At 67.5% G+C, this 12,243-nt stretch overlaps 7 protein-coding genes across 7 annotated transcripts in view; 4 read left to right on the top strand and 3 right to left on the bottom strand.

Moving 5' to 3' along the window:
- Window positions 1-772: 772 nt before the first annotated feature.
- MICPUCDRAFT_39569 (uncharacterized protein) lies at window positions 773-1,801 on the top strand (the record flags this gene model as incomplete). The annotated part of the gene is made up of 1 exon (XM_003058278.1): window positions 773-1,801. The coding sequence occupies one exon, from the start codon at window positions 773-775 to the stop codon at window positions 1,799-1,801; it is 1,029 nt and encodes a 342-aa protein (XP_003058324.1).
- Window positions 1,802-1,937: 136 nt separating this feature from the next.
- Window positions 1,938-2,726, bottom strand: CB5F (cytochrome b5 reductase; the record flags this gene model as incomplete). Its single annotated transcript, XM_003057899.1, has 1 exon — window positions 1,938-2,726. The coding sequence occupies one exon, from the start codon at window positions 2,724-2,726 to the stop codon at window positions 1,938-1,940; it is 789 nt and encodes a 262-aa protein (XP_003057945.1).
- Window positions 2,727-3,066: 340 nt separating this feature from the next.
- On the top strand, window positions 3,067-4,912 carry NIA (nitrate reductase; the record flags this gene model as incomplete). Its single annotated transcript, XM_003058277.1, has 3 exons — window positions 3,067-3,291; window positions 3,387-3,655; window positions 3,757-4,912. The coding sequence occupies 3 exons, from the start codon at window positions 3,067-3,069 to the stop codon at window positions 4,910-4,912; spliced, it is 1,650 nt and encodes a 549-aa protein (XP_003058323.1).
- Window positions 4,913-4,966: 54 nt separating this feature from the next.
- Window positions 4,967-5,815, bottom strand: MICPUCDRAFT_67708 (uncharacterized protein; the record flags this gene model as incomplete). The annotated part of the gene is made up of 1 exon (XM_003057898.1): window positions 4,967-5,815. One exon carries the CDS (start codon window positions 5,813-5,815, stop codon window positions 5,075-5,077), a length of 741 nt encoding a protein of 246 aa, XP_003057944.1. The 3' UTR covers window positions 4,967-5,074.
- A 330-nt stretch (window positions 5,816-6,145) lies between these two features.
- Window positions 6,146-8,404, top strand: MICPUCDRAFT_57687 (kinase domain-containing protein; the record flags this gene model as incomplete). Its single annotated transcript, XM_003058276.1, has 2 exons — window positions 6,146-7,903; window positions 8,039-8,404. 2 exons carry the CDS (start codon window positions 6,146-6,148, stop codon window positions 8,402-8,404), a joined length of 2,124 nt encoding a protein of 707 aa, XP_003058322.1.
- Window positions 8,405-8,546: 142 nt separating this feature from the next.
- Window positions 8,547-8,918, bottom strand: MICPUCDRAFT_57686 (uncharacterized protein; the record flags this gene model as incomplete). Its single annotated transcript, XM_003057897.1, has 1 exon — window positions 8,547-8,918. One exon carries the CDS (start codon window positions 8,916-8,918, stop codon window positions 8,547-8,549), a length of 372 nt encoding a protein of 123 aa, XP_003057943.1.
- Window positions 8,919-9,569: 651 nt separating this feature from the next.
- The window catches only part of NIA1 (NADH nitrate reductase), a gene marked incomplete at its 5' end in the record, with an annotated part of 4,121 nt that continues 1,447 nt past the window's right edge, over window positions 9,570-12,243 (top strand). The window contains 2 exons of the mRNA XM_003058275.1: window positions 9,570-10,051; window positions 10,225-12,223. Of these exons, the coding sequence (XP_003058321.1) occupies window positions 9,570-10,051; window positions 10,225-12,223 (2,481 nt within the window). The remainder of the gene's footprint in view (window positions 10,052-10,224; window positions 12,224-12,243) is intronic.

The raw sequence follows: 12,243 nt of genomic DNA, 5'->3' as shown, positions 1-12,243 counted from the left end.
CGCCGCGGCGCGTCCGTCGCCGTCGCCGTCGCCGTCGCGCGCGGCGTCCGCGCGGCGCGTCCACGCGTCGTCGCGCCGCGCCTTCGTTAGATTCGTCGTCGTCGTCGGCGGCGGCGGCGGCGGCTTTCCGCCGCCGCCTCCTCGTCGTCGTCGGTCTCGTCGCGTGCCGTCGCTGAGCAGGTCGCCGTCCCCCAGCATGGACGCGCGGTCGTGCTCCGCGCGCTCCGCGGCGTCCGCGCGCGACGAGACGGAGTCCATCAACGTCGTCGTCGTCGCCGAAGGTTTTCGTCGCTCGTAGGCGTCTCGCCGCGTCGGCGTCGGCGTCCGCGGCGGCGCGGGCGTTAGGAACGGGTTGCCGCTCGCGCCGCCGCCGTAGTCGCCGCCGTAGTCGACGAACGACGCGGCGTCGTGCTCGCGCACGACGCGCACGGTCACCGCGTCCGCGTCCATTGCGCGCGCGCGTCGTCGACTCCGACGCGGATTCGCTCGCGCGCGGAAAACGCCGCCCTCTGATGAACCTGAAAACGTCCTTTCGGCGTCGTCGTTTCGGAGACGGCGAGGGCCGCGCTTTTGAGCACCGGTCAACGCGAGCGTTCGCGATGAAAACGCGCATTTTATCGATGAAATCGCGTACTACACTCGCTTTTTTCTCGTGCAGTTCCCGGTCAGCGGAGCGAGGCCGGGGAAGCGGGGATCACGACTTCACATCTTTCACGCGACCTCGTGCGCATTATCCGCGGCTCGCGCCGCGTCCAGGGTCGGACGCGCGCGGATGGACGGCGGCGACCGCGCGGTCCGCGGCGGGCGCGCGTTCGCGGGGACCGTCGTCGTCGCGTCCCCCGTCGTCGCGTCCACGACGTCGTCGTCGTCGTCCGACGACGACGGCGGCGGCACCCCCGACGACGCGAAGGGACGAGATCATTCGTCAGACGCTCTGCGCGGCGGCGTTCGCGAAGAGCGTCGTCCTCGCGCGCCGCGCGCGGAGCCCGCGTCGTGCGCGGCGCCGTCGTCGCCGTCGTCGCCGCCGCCGCAGCCGCGGTCGATCCTCGTGACCCGCAGCGCGAGGTCGTGGTCTGCCGCGGGCGCGGGCGCGGCGGGACCGACGCACGCGCAGCTCGCGTCCATCTGGCACGCCCACGGCGACCGACTCGTCGCGCTGGACGAGCGAAGGCCGAGCCCGGACGTCACGCCGCTCGCGACGCCGGACGTGAGCAAGTACGGCGCGGACGACGCGTGGCTGTTCATCCGCGACAACGCCGCCGGCGCGTCCGACGACGGGGGACGGGGAGGAAGCGCGAGCGGCGGCGGACGCATGCGAAGGTCGTCCTCGGTCACGTTCACGGAGGACGAAAACTTTGAGGTGCACGACATCGGCAGCGTCCGCGACTTGCGCAGAGAGAAGGGGATAAAAAAGAGCGGCTCGTTATCCTCCCTCACGGAAGCGCTCGCGGCGAGCTTCAAGCACCTGAGCTACAAGTTTTCGAAGAAGGACGAGGAGACGAAGGCGGATAACCGGGTCGCGAAGGCGCGGTTGAAGCAGTCGCGCGGTTTCATGTGCGACAACATCGACCACGCGCGGTCGATGAACGGGGACAAACCCGCGTGGGTGACGCGAGAGGAGAGCGTTCGGGGCGGGACGAAGCTCCTGAGGGTCGCGTCGACGCCGCAGTTGTCCGAGTCGTACGCGACGACGTCCGCGCCGAGAGGAAGCGGCGGCGCGGACGGGGGGGGAGGCGAGGAAAGGGGGAGCGACGGATGCGACGACGACGGAGAGGGGGCGGTCGTCGCCGTCGAGCGATGAGAAGCGCGCGCGTAGGGACTAGACCGCGAGACGCGACGTGAGTAGCATACTGTACCGTAGGGCTATATAACGGTTTCGACCTGAGCATGCTGTGCTATGAGCTAGAGAAGAATACCCACGGACGAGCGCTGGCGAGCTACGAGACGGAGATGCTCCGCCGCCGCGTCGCGCGTCGCGCGTGATCCCGTCCGCGCGCCGTCCGCGTTCGCACGCACGCGCGAAGGGCGAGGACGGCGGCGAGCGCCGCGGCGCCGCGGAACGACCGGCGGCGGCGTCGGTCCGTCCACGAGGACGGCGACGATTTCGGTTTGTCGTCTTTCGCCGCCGCCGCCGCCGCCGCCGCGTCGTCGTCGTCGTCGTCGTCGTCGTCGTCGTCGCGTTGCGGATACCCGCTCGCGGTGAGGTACCGCAGAACGTCCGCCGACACCCCGTTCGCGTAAGCGATCCAGAAGTCGCGATCCGCGGCGAGCCACGACGGCACCGGCGGCGCCGGAGTGCGCGTCGCCGACGCGTCCCTCCTCGCGTCCTCCTCGTCGTCCTCCTCGTCGTCGCGCGCGAGGACGCCGACTTGGAAGTCTCTCAGCTGCCTCCACGCCTTGTCCGAGTGAATCTCCTCGAACTCCGCGGTCGCGTCCTTCCCGAGCATCCGCGCGATCGCGAGCGCGGTGCTCACCTGCCCCGCGTTGTTGAACCCCGGGTGCGTCGTCGCGAACGCCGAGATGTCGTAGACGCGTCCGTTCACCGCTATCCACCCGTCGCGCAGCGTGCGATGCGACGACACCTCGCGCATCGAGAGCTTCCTCCACGGCGCGCGCGAGGTCTCGGAGGGGAGGGACTTGAGCTCGGAGACGACGCGCGCGTCCGAGGCGAGGTCCTTCCCGGGAGGCGGGAGCGCGGTCGCCTCCGCGGCGGTGGACGACGACATCGAAGGGGCGCGCCGCGCTGGAGGGCCCCGCGAAGTGACGGCGTGCTGTGCGTCGGGCCGAGATCCACTCAGCTGAAGCGAGATTTCGCGTTTGAAAAACTTTGAAACGCGATAGGACCTTTCAAATGTTCTTTTCGCCGTTCAGCGACGCGCAGACCCCTATGAAAATCTGTATCGAGAAAATCGACGCGGTCCGGTGAACTGGAGACGCCCGCGCGCGCGCGAAACGTTACGGAAAGACCTGAAAGGACCAACCCGAAAAACGACAACCCCGGGTTTTCTGTCGAAGGGTTTGCTGTCCCGCGCGCGCGTCTCTCCCACCGCTCGCACGCGAGTCATCATGGCGCAACTCGTCGTCCCCGCGGTCGCCGCCCTCGCGGGCGCGCTCGCCGGCAAACACATCACCGAAAGCAGGAGCGGCGCCAAGAGCGAGAAGAACGAAGAAACCTCCGTCGCGTTCAACGCGGACGCGCATCAAAACTACGACCACGAGGCGGACGCCCGCAGGCACAGACATCTCGCGCAGCAGTGGCCCGAGGCGCGTTCGTCGATCGTCGTCGTTCGCGTTCGGTCTCTTTTCTCTCTCCCCCCCCCACGCATCGCGTCGACTGACGCGCGTCCTTCCGTCCTTCCTTCCGTCTCCCCCCGTCGCCGCGACAGATCCACGCGGACGACGTCAAGACGCCGGATAACTGGGTCCCGCGTCACCCGAACCTCATCCGTCTGACCGGGAAGCACCCGTTCAACGTCGAGGCGGACCTCCCGGAGCTGTTCGACTACGGCTTTATCAGCCCGGCGAACTTACACGTCGTTCGCAACCACGGCGCGGTGCCGCGACTGGCGTGGGAGACGCACCGGATCGCGATCGGCGGGTGCGCGCGCCAATCTGCATATCCCCTGCGCCGCGCGCCGCTAATTCGCCGACCCCCGTTGGCGCGGCCGTCGAACGCTTCGGACGCTTCTTCCTTTCTTTTCTCATCATCTTTGTCTTCGTCTGCGTCTTCGTCTTCGTCTTCGTCGCGCGTCGCAGGAACGTTCCCGACGCGTTCGAGCTCGGCATGGACGAGCTCGCGGCCATGCCGACGATCACGTTCCCGTGCCTCGTCGTGTGCGCCGGGAACCGACGCAAAGAACAAAACATGATCAAAAAGTCCATCGGGTTCAACTGGGGCCCGAGCGCGGTCGGGAACACGTATTGGAAGGGCGTCCCGCTGCGTCTGTTGCTCAACCGCGCGGGGATCCACGCGCCGGGACCGGGCGCGCGGTTCGTCTGCCTCGCCGGCCCCGAGGGCGAGCTCCCGAAGTCGTACGACGGGCAGGACGGCGGGCCGGGGTCGTACGGGACGTCGATCGACATGGAGACCGCGTTGGATCCGACGTGCGACGTGATCGTCGCGTTCGAGCAGAACGGCGAACGGTTGCACCCCGATCACGGATTTCCGTGTCGCGTCTTGATTCCCGGATACATCGGCGGCCGGATGATCAAATTCCTCACGAAAGTGATCGTCACGGACGGCGAGTCGAAAAACTTTTACCACTTCAACGACAACCGCGTGTTACCCGTCGGCGTGGACGCGGAGACCGCCACCGCGGACGGGTGGTGGTTCAAGGAGGAGTACATCATCAACAACTTGAACATCAACGGCGCCATCGCGTATCCAAAGCACGAAGAGGTCATCCCCGCGGCGGCGAAGACGTACACGATCAAAGGCTACGCGTACAGCGGCGGCGGGCGCAAAGTCATCCGCGCGGAGGTGAGCTTCGATCAGGGGCAATCGTGGAAACTCGGCGACGTCGTCGTCCGAGAGAAGCCGCGATGGGCCGCGGGGTCCAGCGGCGACAAGGCGAAGCACTGGTGCTGGTGTCACTGGGAGATTAAAGTCAACGCGAGCGCGATCGCGAGCGCGAACGAGATTTGCTTTCGCGCGTTCGATCAATCCCAAAACTCGATGCCGGAGCGACCGACGTGGAACGTGATGGGTATGCTCAACAACCCGTGGTACCGCGTCCGCGTGCACGCGCACCCGAGCGGCGGCGTCATCCTCGAGCACCCCACCGTGGCGGGGCCGACGCCGGGGGGATGGATGCAGAAGATGGCGGCGGAAAAGAGCGGCGGCGAATTGCTGTGGGGGTGGGGCGGAGAGGGGGGACCCGCGGCGCCGCCGAGGCCGACCGCGCGGGCGTAGGCGGAGGCGGAGGCAGACGAGACGAGACGAGACGAGACGAGACGACGCGCGCGTGTCTTATTCTTACTGTAATTAACCTTCCCTGACTTGTAGTACCTACCTCATCGGCGTCGTCGTCGCGTTCATCTGCGCGCGCGCGCGCGGGTCCCCCCCCCCGCTCCGTCACCTGACGCCGTCCCACGGCTCGAGCTTATCTCTCACCTCCTTCGACAGCGTGCTCAGGTTCGGCGTCCACTCGTCCACGTGCGCGAGTCCCCCGCGCGCCGATCCCTCTCTCGACGCCACGCCGACGGCGAGGAGCATCCCTTTGGAGGATATCCGACGTATCCCTCGCGTCGACCCGCCGCGGCTCGAGCCGTCCGGAGAGTTCCCGCCCGATGTTCCCGGGGGCGTGCTCGCCTCCGCCGCGCTGTGCAGCGATCGCGCGAGCGCGCTGAAGGACGCGTTTCGTCGAAGCACGGGCTGCTCCAGGTTATCGTAGCACTTCTCCCGCTGCGGCGAGCCGGGCGCGGCCGCGACGCCCGCGCGCGCGTCGGCGTCGTCGTTCGCCGCCCCCGTCGCGGTCCTGAGCGCGTCTACGAACTCCTCCCAGCACATTTGGACGTCTTCGACGTCGAGGTACTCCCCGTCCGGGTCGTCCGCGAACACTCGAGACAACGTCGCGTGGTGCATGCGCACGATCTCGAACCCGGGAGATTTTCTCTCCGCCTCCGAGTCTCGGCTGTACTTTTCCCAGATCGTCTTCAGCGTGCGTCGGTCCTCGCGCGTGCCTCGGTACAAGTGCGCGACGAAGTCGATCACGGCGAAGGAGCCGTGCTCGTCCTCGAACGGCATCGCGGCGGCGGCCGCGTGTCGCGACGTGAGGCGCGAACGACAGTAAATCGGCGTGAAAAACGTTGACATCAAGAGTGGTAAAATCTATCAGATCTCCAGCACGTGATTTTTTGGCAGGGGGCGGCTATTTGGCGTTTCAAACCGCGCGTTCGCTTAGCGATCGGTCGCACGACGCTCGCGTCGCGGTCGCGACGCAATGGATCGATCAAGCGCCGCGGTCGACGACTCGCTCGAAAGGACGCGTCAACGTCCCGCACCACACTTCCCACACCTCCGAAACCTCTCGAGTCGTCTCGACGCGCGGACGCTTCGCTCGACACACACGTCGCCGCGTCGTCGTCCGCGCGCGCGAAGAACGTCGTCGTCGTCGTTGTCGTCCTCGCGCGCCGCTCGCGTCGAATGGGTCCGTGCGTCTCGAAGACGTTCGAACCGCCGCCGTCCGTCGTCGTCGTGCGCGATCGCAAGTGCCACGACGATTATCGCGTCGGCGCGAAGATCGGCGAGGGCGCGCAGGCGGTCGTGTACGAGGCGCGCTGCAAAGTCACGGGCGCGCGCGTCGCGGTGAAGCGCACGCGCGCGAGCTCGTTCTCGAACGCGAAGCTCGACGATGCGCTGCGCGAGGTGGAGCTCCTCCGGCTGTGCCATCACCCCAACGTCATCGAGGTCCGGGCCGCGTATCGATCGAATCGCGACGTGTGCGTCGTCCTCGAACACTGCGACGGGTTTCACCTCGTGCAGTACTTGGTGCAGCTGGACAAGGAGCTCGACGCCGGGAGGCCGGCGCGCGAGATCACGGACGAGAAGACGTCCGTGCTGCGGCAGCTCGTGGACGCGGTCGCGCACGTGCACTCGCGAGGCGTGGTGTTTCGAGATCTGAAGCTTCAGAACGTCATGGTGTCGAGGGCCTCGCCGCGAAGGGTGACGCTCATCGACTTCGGACGCGCGGCGCACATGACGAGGGAGGACAGGCGAACGCAGAAGACGCCGCCGATGGGGACGTCGCTGTTTATGGCCCCGGAGGTGGAGTCCAGGGACGTGTACGGGCAGCAGTCGGACATGTGGGCGCTCGGCGTCATCGTCTACTTTTTCGTCGGCGGTCGAATGCCGTTCGAGCACTCGGTGAGCGGTCTGTACAAGGTCCTCATGGGTCAGTACGAGCCGTTCGACAAGTGCTTCAGCGATCAGGCCAAGGACGTCGTGAGTCGGCTGCTACTCGTCGACCCGGATTCGCGATTGAACGCGCCGCAGTGCGCGCAGCACTCCTTCTTCTCCGCGAAGGGCGCGTCCGCGGCGGCGGCCATCGCGAAGAAGCTTCCGACGCGCGTGCGGACGTCGCCGGCGACGATGCGCGCGTTGGAAACGCACGAGTCCATCGTGACCGGGACCGCGAGGTTGCTCGCGGAGACGCTGAACGACGAGGATTTACTCACGCTGCAGCACTGGGTCGAGATGTCCGCGGAGACGACCTTCGCGGAGGAATCCGCCGGGTCGTCGAGAGGTCGCCTCGAGGAGGAGTCCGTCAGAGCGTCCAGGCGCTCGAAAAGTGGCGCGGGCGCGGGCGGAGGCGGAGGCGGAGGCTCCGCGCGCTCGAAAGACGCCGCGGCGCCCGGGTCGGGGTCGCCGCTGGAGAGGCTGTACATCGAGATGCGCGACGTCGGCGAGGCGAGCGTTAAGCGCGGAAGGCTCTCCCTGGACGGGCCCGAGGAGGCGCCCGTGATGGCGTCGTCCGCGCCCGAGTCGTCCGCGCCCGCCGCCGCGCCGCCCGAGTCTTCTTCCTCGACGTCGACGCGACGCGGGAGCGAGTTCCTCGCGCGCGGGGGGCTCCTCGCGACCGCGCACAAGCACGGGTACTGCTCCTTAGACGAGCTCATCGCCGCGTGTCACAGCACTGGGTGCGTCTCCCTCGGGGAGGCGATCGAACGCGTCAAGGTGAGAAGGCCCGTCGTTTCGTTTCGTTTCGTTTCGTTTCGTTTCGTTTCGTTTCGTTTCGTTTCGTTTCGTTTCGTGGTCGCTCTTCGCCCGCGCGTCGCGGTCGTGCTTCTCTTTTCGTATCCTTTCTTTCTTTTCCTTTCGACGAGGGGTGGGCGGGGAGATGCGACGGCAAAAGTCCTTAAGGATCGGCGTTCACCACGCGGACGGGGTCGTATGGGGACCAGTGTATAGAATGCGCGCGCGGTCGACCGGCTGGGCGAACCGTTCGACTGACCGACGCGCGCGTTCCGTTCCATTCCGTTCGCCCGCCTCCCTCCCGCCATCCTCTCCCGAAATTGAAATTCCCTCTCGACTCGACAGGACGAACTCCGAAAGCGACGCGTGGACGAGCTGATGCGAACGGGTCTGAAGACGACGGCGCAGAGCAACGCGCTCCTGGACACGATGTTGTTCCGGTACCGGGAGCTTTTCTCGAGGGTTACGACGCTGCGCGAGGAGATCGCCGGGGAGAGAGAGACGGAGAGGGAGGACGCGGACATCGCGCCCAGCCAATCAGCTCACGCCACGTCGTCTTCGGACAGCGCGTCGATCCAATCAGGTCGCGCCACGAGGGAGAGGGAGGGGAGGCGGGGGGAGGGCGCGGGGTCGGGGTCTGCGGCGTCGGAGCGGCCGACGAGCGACGTCGCTCGAAGAGCCGCGGACGGCGAAGCGCGCGCGGTAGGGTAGCGCTACTATAGGACGTCTTTCTTCGAACGCGCGCGCCGCTCGCGCCGCCTACGCTACGCCGCGCGCGCGCGCGAACCCCGCGCGAACCCCGCGCGCGTCGACGCGCCGCCCGCGTCCGCGTCCGCGTCGCCTCTCGCTTCCTTCACTTCGCCTTTTTGCTCTCGCTCTCCTTCGCACCCGCCGCGATCTCCGCCTTGCGCGCCTCCACCGCGGCCTTGTCGAACGTCATCGTCGTCTTGCTCTGATACGGTCTCAGCTCGTGCAAGAGCGCGCCCACGAGCCCGAACCCGACGGCGCCCCAGATGAACGGCTTCAAGTCCGCGGATTGCCCCGCCTCGTTGCGGACGTGCGCGGCGAGAACGATCGAGGCGAACGAGCACAGCGTGCAGACGAGACCGCAGTACTGGCGGAAGTAATACCGAGCGTCCATGACGTTTCCGTGCTTGTCGCGCCGCGTCGTCGTGGAGGTCGTCGCCGCGCCCGCGGGGGTCTTGGAAGCGCGCGTCGATGCCATCGTAGGTGTGCGCGCGGGGCGTCGTGGAGTGACGACGAGGTCGCGATTGTTTCGAGGAATGGTTGAAGTGCCGACAGCGCGCGCGGCGCTTCGCGGACGAAAAACGCGGCGGAGCGGGCTGGCGCTTCGAGGCAGCGTTTCGCCGCCGACGCGCAGTCAGAGACTCGCGCGATTTATTTGGAATTCCCGAGATTTCGACGCGTCGTCACTGCAAACCCATACGAATTCATAAATTAAAAAATTAAAAAATGAATAAAAACGCGACGCACGCGCGGGTAGTCTGCACGGAGAGACGCGAAAGGGCGACCTTTCAGATTCGAAGAGGCCGTTAGGGACCGTTACGGACAATCAGTCTCGAAAAAAGTACAACTACAACCACCTCCGTAACTTTTTAACACTTTTCTCCCGAAACGCCCCCGAGCGCCGAGACGCGCGCGCATAATACCTCCCTCGAGACTCGAGACGCGCTCGACGACGACGGCTCACCGCGACCGCGCGCGCGTCAGGAAGACACGCGCTCCGCGTCGTCGCTCGGCGAACGAATCTCCCCGCCCGCGCGCGTCGGAACGCGCTCCACGTCCTCGCGTCTCCGACCGCGCGCGCCTCCGTCTCCGTCCGCGTCTCGACGCCGCGACGCGCCCGTCGGACATCATGGCGGACGCCGACGCGCCGCTGGCGAAGCTCGCGTCGTTCGCGCAGGGGGCGGCGATCGGACTCGCGCTGCGGCGCGCCGCGCGCGCGCTGCTCGACGCGCGCGACGACGACGACGACGACGACGCGGGGAAGAAGCCCCTGATGGACGATCTCGAGTTCGCGCGCGCGCTGACGCGCGTCGGCGGGGACCTGCGGCATCACGTCGCGCGCGGCCGCGACGACGACGACGACGCGCGACCGGACGTCCTCGACGTGAACACGCCAGATTTCTGGATCTCGAATCGGTCTCGAGACATGACGCGCGTGCGCGGGAAGCACCCGATGAAAGCGGAACCCGCGCTCGGCGATCTCATCGCCCGCGGCGCGATCACGCCGACGAGGACGCACTACGTCGAGAACGTCTCGTCCGTCCCGCGCGCGGACGCGAAGACGCATCGCGTCCGCGTGTGCGGCGACGTCCGCCGCGCGCTGTCGCTGAGGCGCGTGCGCTTCCCCGCACGCCGTTCCTCGAGAGCGTTCTCGCCCGCCCCGCGCGCGTTCGTCGTGTTTCTCTTCGCCCAGGGTGGGTCCCTCGTTTTCAACGCCCGCCGTCGTCGACTCCATCTGACGCGCGTCTGACGCTCCGCCCCGACGTCGACGTTTATTTCCTCAGCGTCGCGAACCTCAAAAAGATGCGCGCGGCGACCCTCCCTGTGCTTCTCGCGTCGGCGGGGAACCGAAGAAAAGAGCTGCGCGCGATGACGCCGCCCGACGGCGGCGACGGCGTCGTCGGCGACGGCGGCGATTGGGGCGCCGGCGCGGTCGGAAACAGCCTCTGGACGGGCGTTCCGTTGCGCGACGTGCTGAAGCGCGCCGGCGTGACGCGCGAGACGCCGACGCGGCGACACGTGCACCTGTACGGCCTCGAGAGCGTCGACGACGACGGCGCGGGGCGCGAATACGGCGTGAGCATCCCGCTCCGCAAAGCGCTGGATCCCGCGCAGGACGTCCTCGTCGCGTACGCGCAGAACGGCGAGACGCTCACGCCGGACCACGGATACCCGGTGCGCGCCATCGTCCCCGGCGACGTCGGCGGAAACTCAATCAAGTGGCTCTCTCGCGTCGAGGTGCGCGAGACGCCGCTTCTCATCGAGAGCGCGCACGCGCGGACGCGAGACAACGTGTTCCCGCCGCACGTCACGACCGAGAAGATCGCGGAAAAAGAACGGTGGTGGACGAACCCGGACATCGCGATGCGCGAGCTGTGCGTGAACGCCGTCGTGTGCGCGCCCGCGCACGGAGACTGCGTCAAAATTACGCCGCGCGAGGCGAACGCGCCGTTCGCGATCAGAGGGTACGCGCACAGCGGCGGCGGGCGAGCGGTGACGCGCGTGGAGGTGAGCCTCGACGGCGGCGTCACATGGCGATGCGCGCGCGTGACGTGCCCGTGCCCGAGGACGGCGCACGGAAAACAGTGGTGCTGGGCGATGTGGTCGATCGACGTCGCGCGAGGGGCGCTCGCGAGATGCCGCGAAATCACCGCGCGAGCGTGGGACGAAGCACACAACACGCAGCCGCGCGATGTAACCTGGAACCTCCTCGGGTGCGGGAACAACGCGCACTTCCGCGTGAAGACGGAGGTCGTGGAGATTGAGGGGTGCCAGTGGGTGACGTTCGAGCACCCGACCGAGCCGGGCGACGGCGCCGGAGGGTGGATGGGAGGCGCGAGGAACGGGTGGTCTCAAAGAGTAGACGCGCTGTACGCGCCCAGAGCGGGGGAGACGCCGTCGGGCGAAAACGGTGTAGGCGACGTGAATCGTCGCGAGGTTCGGAAGATCGTCGCCCCGCCTGTGCGTGTCGCGGCGAAGACGGCGAGCGTCGCGAAAACGGCCGTTGAAGACGAACCGCCAAAGGAGACCGGGTACCGCCCGCCGCCCGCGGGGGCGAAAATCTTCTCGCTCGCGGAGATCGAGAAACACGACTCGGAGGACGACGCGTGGATTCTCGTGAAGGATAAGGTGTACGACTGCACGGCGTACATCGCGAGCGGCGCGCACCCCGGCGGGAACGCGAGCATCGTCATGAACGCGGGCACGGACAGCACGGAAGACTTCGAGGCGGTGCACAGCGCGAAAGCGTGGAAACAGCTCGACCCGTTTTTGATCGGGTACCTGGACCCCGCGGACAACCCCGACGCCACGATCGCGGACGTCACGATCGCTCCGGCGTCGGATCCCGCCGTCGTCGCGAAGCCGCCGCCGCCTTCTACGCCGCCGCCGGTCGCAGGACCGGTGAACCTTCTCCAGTTCGCGCTCGCGAACCCGGAGATGTACGGCGAGGGGACGCTGGTCGGCGAGGCCGCGGAGGCGGCGGCCTTCGACCGCATGTGGGCGGGCGCGCGGAACGACGCGGGCGACGCCCCGCGCGCGCTCGATCCGAAAAAGTGGCTTCAGCTCCGCTGCGACGCGAAGGTGCCGCTGTCGCACGATACGATCTTACTGCGCCTCGCGCTCGAGACGCCGATGCACCAGTGCGGTCTCCCCGTGGGGTATCATCTGTACTTGCGAGGCGTCTCGCCCGCCACCGGGAAAAAAGTCATGCGCGCGTACACGCCGAGTTCGCTCAACGGCACGCTCGGCGCCGTGGAGTTCGTGATCAAGATTTACTTCCCGAGGGGATCCTCAGAGTCGAC

Source organism: Micromonas pusilla (assembly GCF_000151265.4).
Source record: "Micromonas pusilla CCMP1545 genomic scaffold MICPUCscaffold_4, whole genome shotgun sequence".
NCBI lineage: Eukaryota > Viridiplantae > Chlorophyta > Mamiellophyceae > Mamiellales > Mamiellaceae > Micromonas > Micromonas pusilla.
Note: the sequence above shows the minus strand (reverse complement) of the source record. Positions and strands in the feature narration are given on the sequence as shown.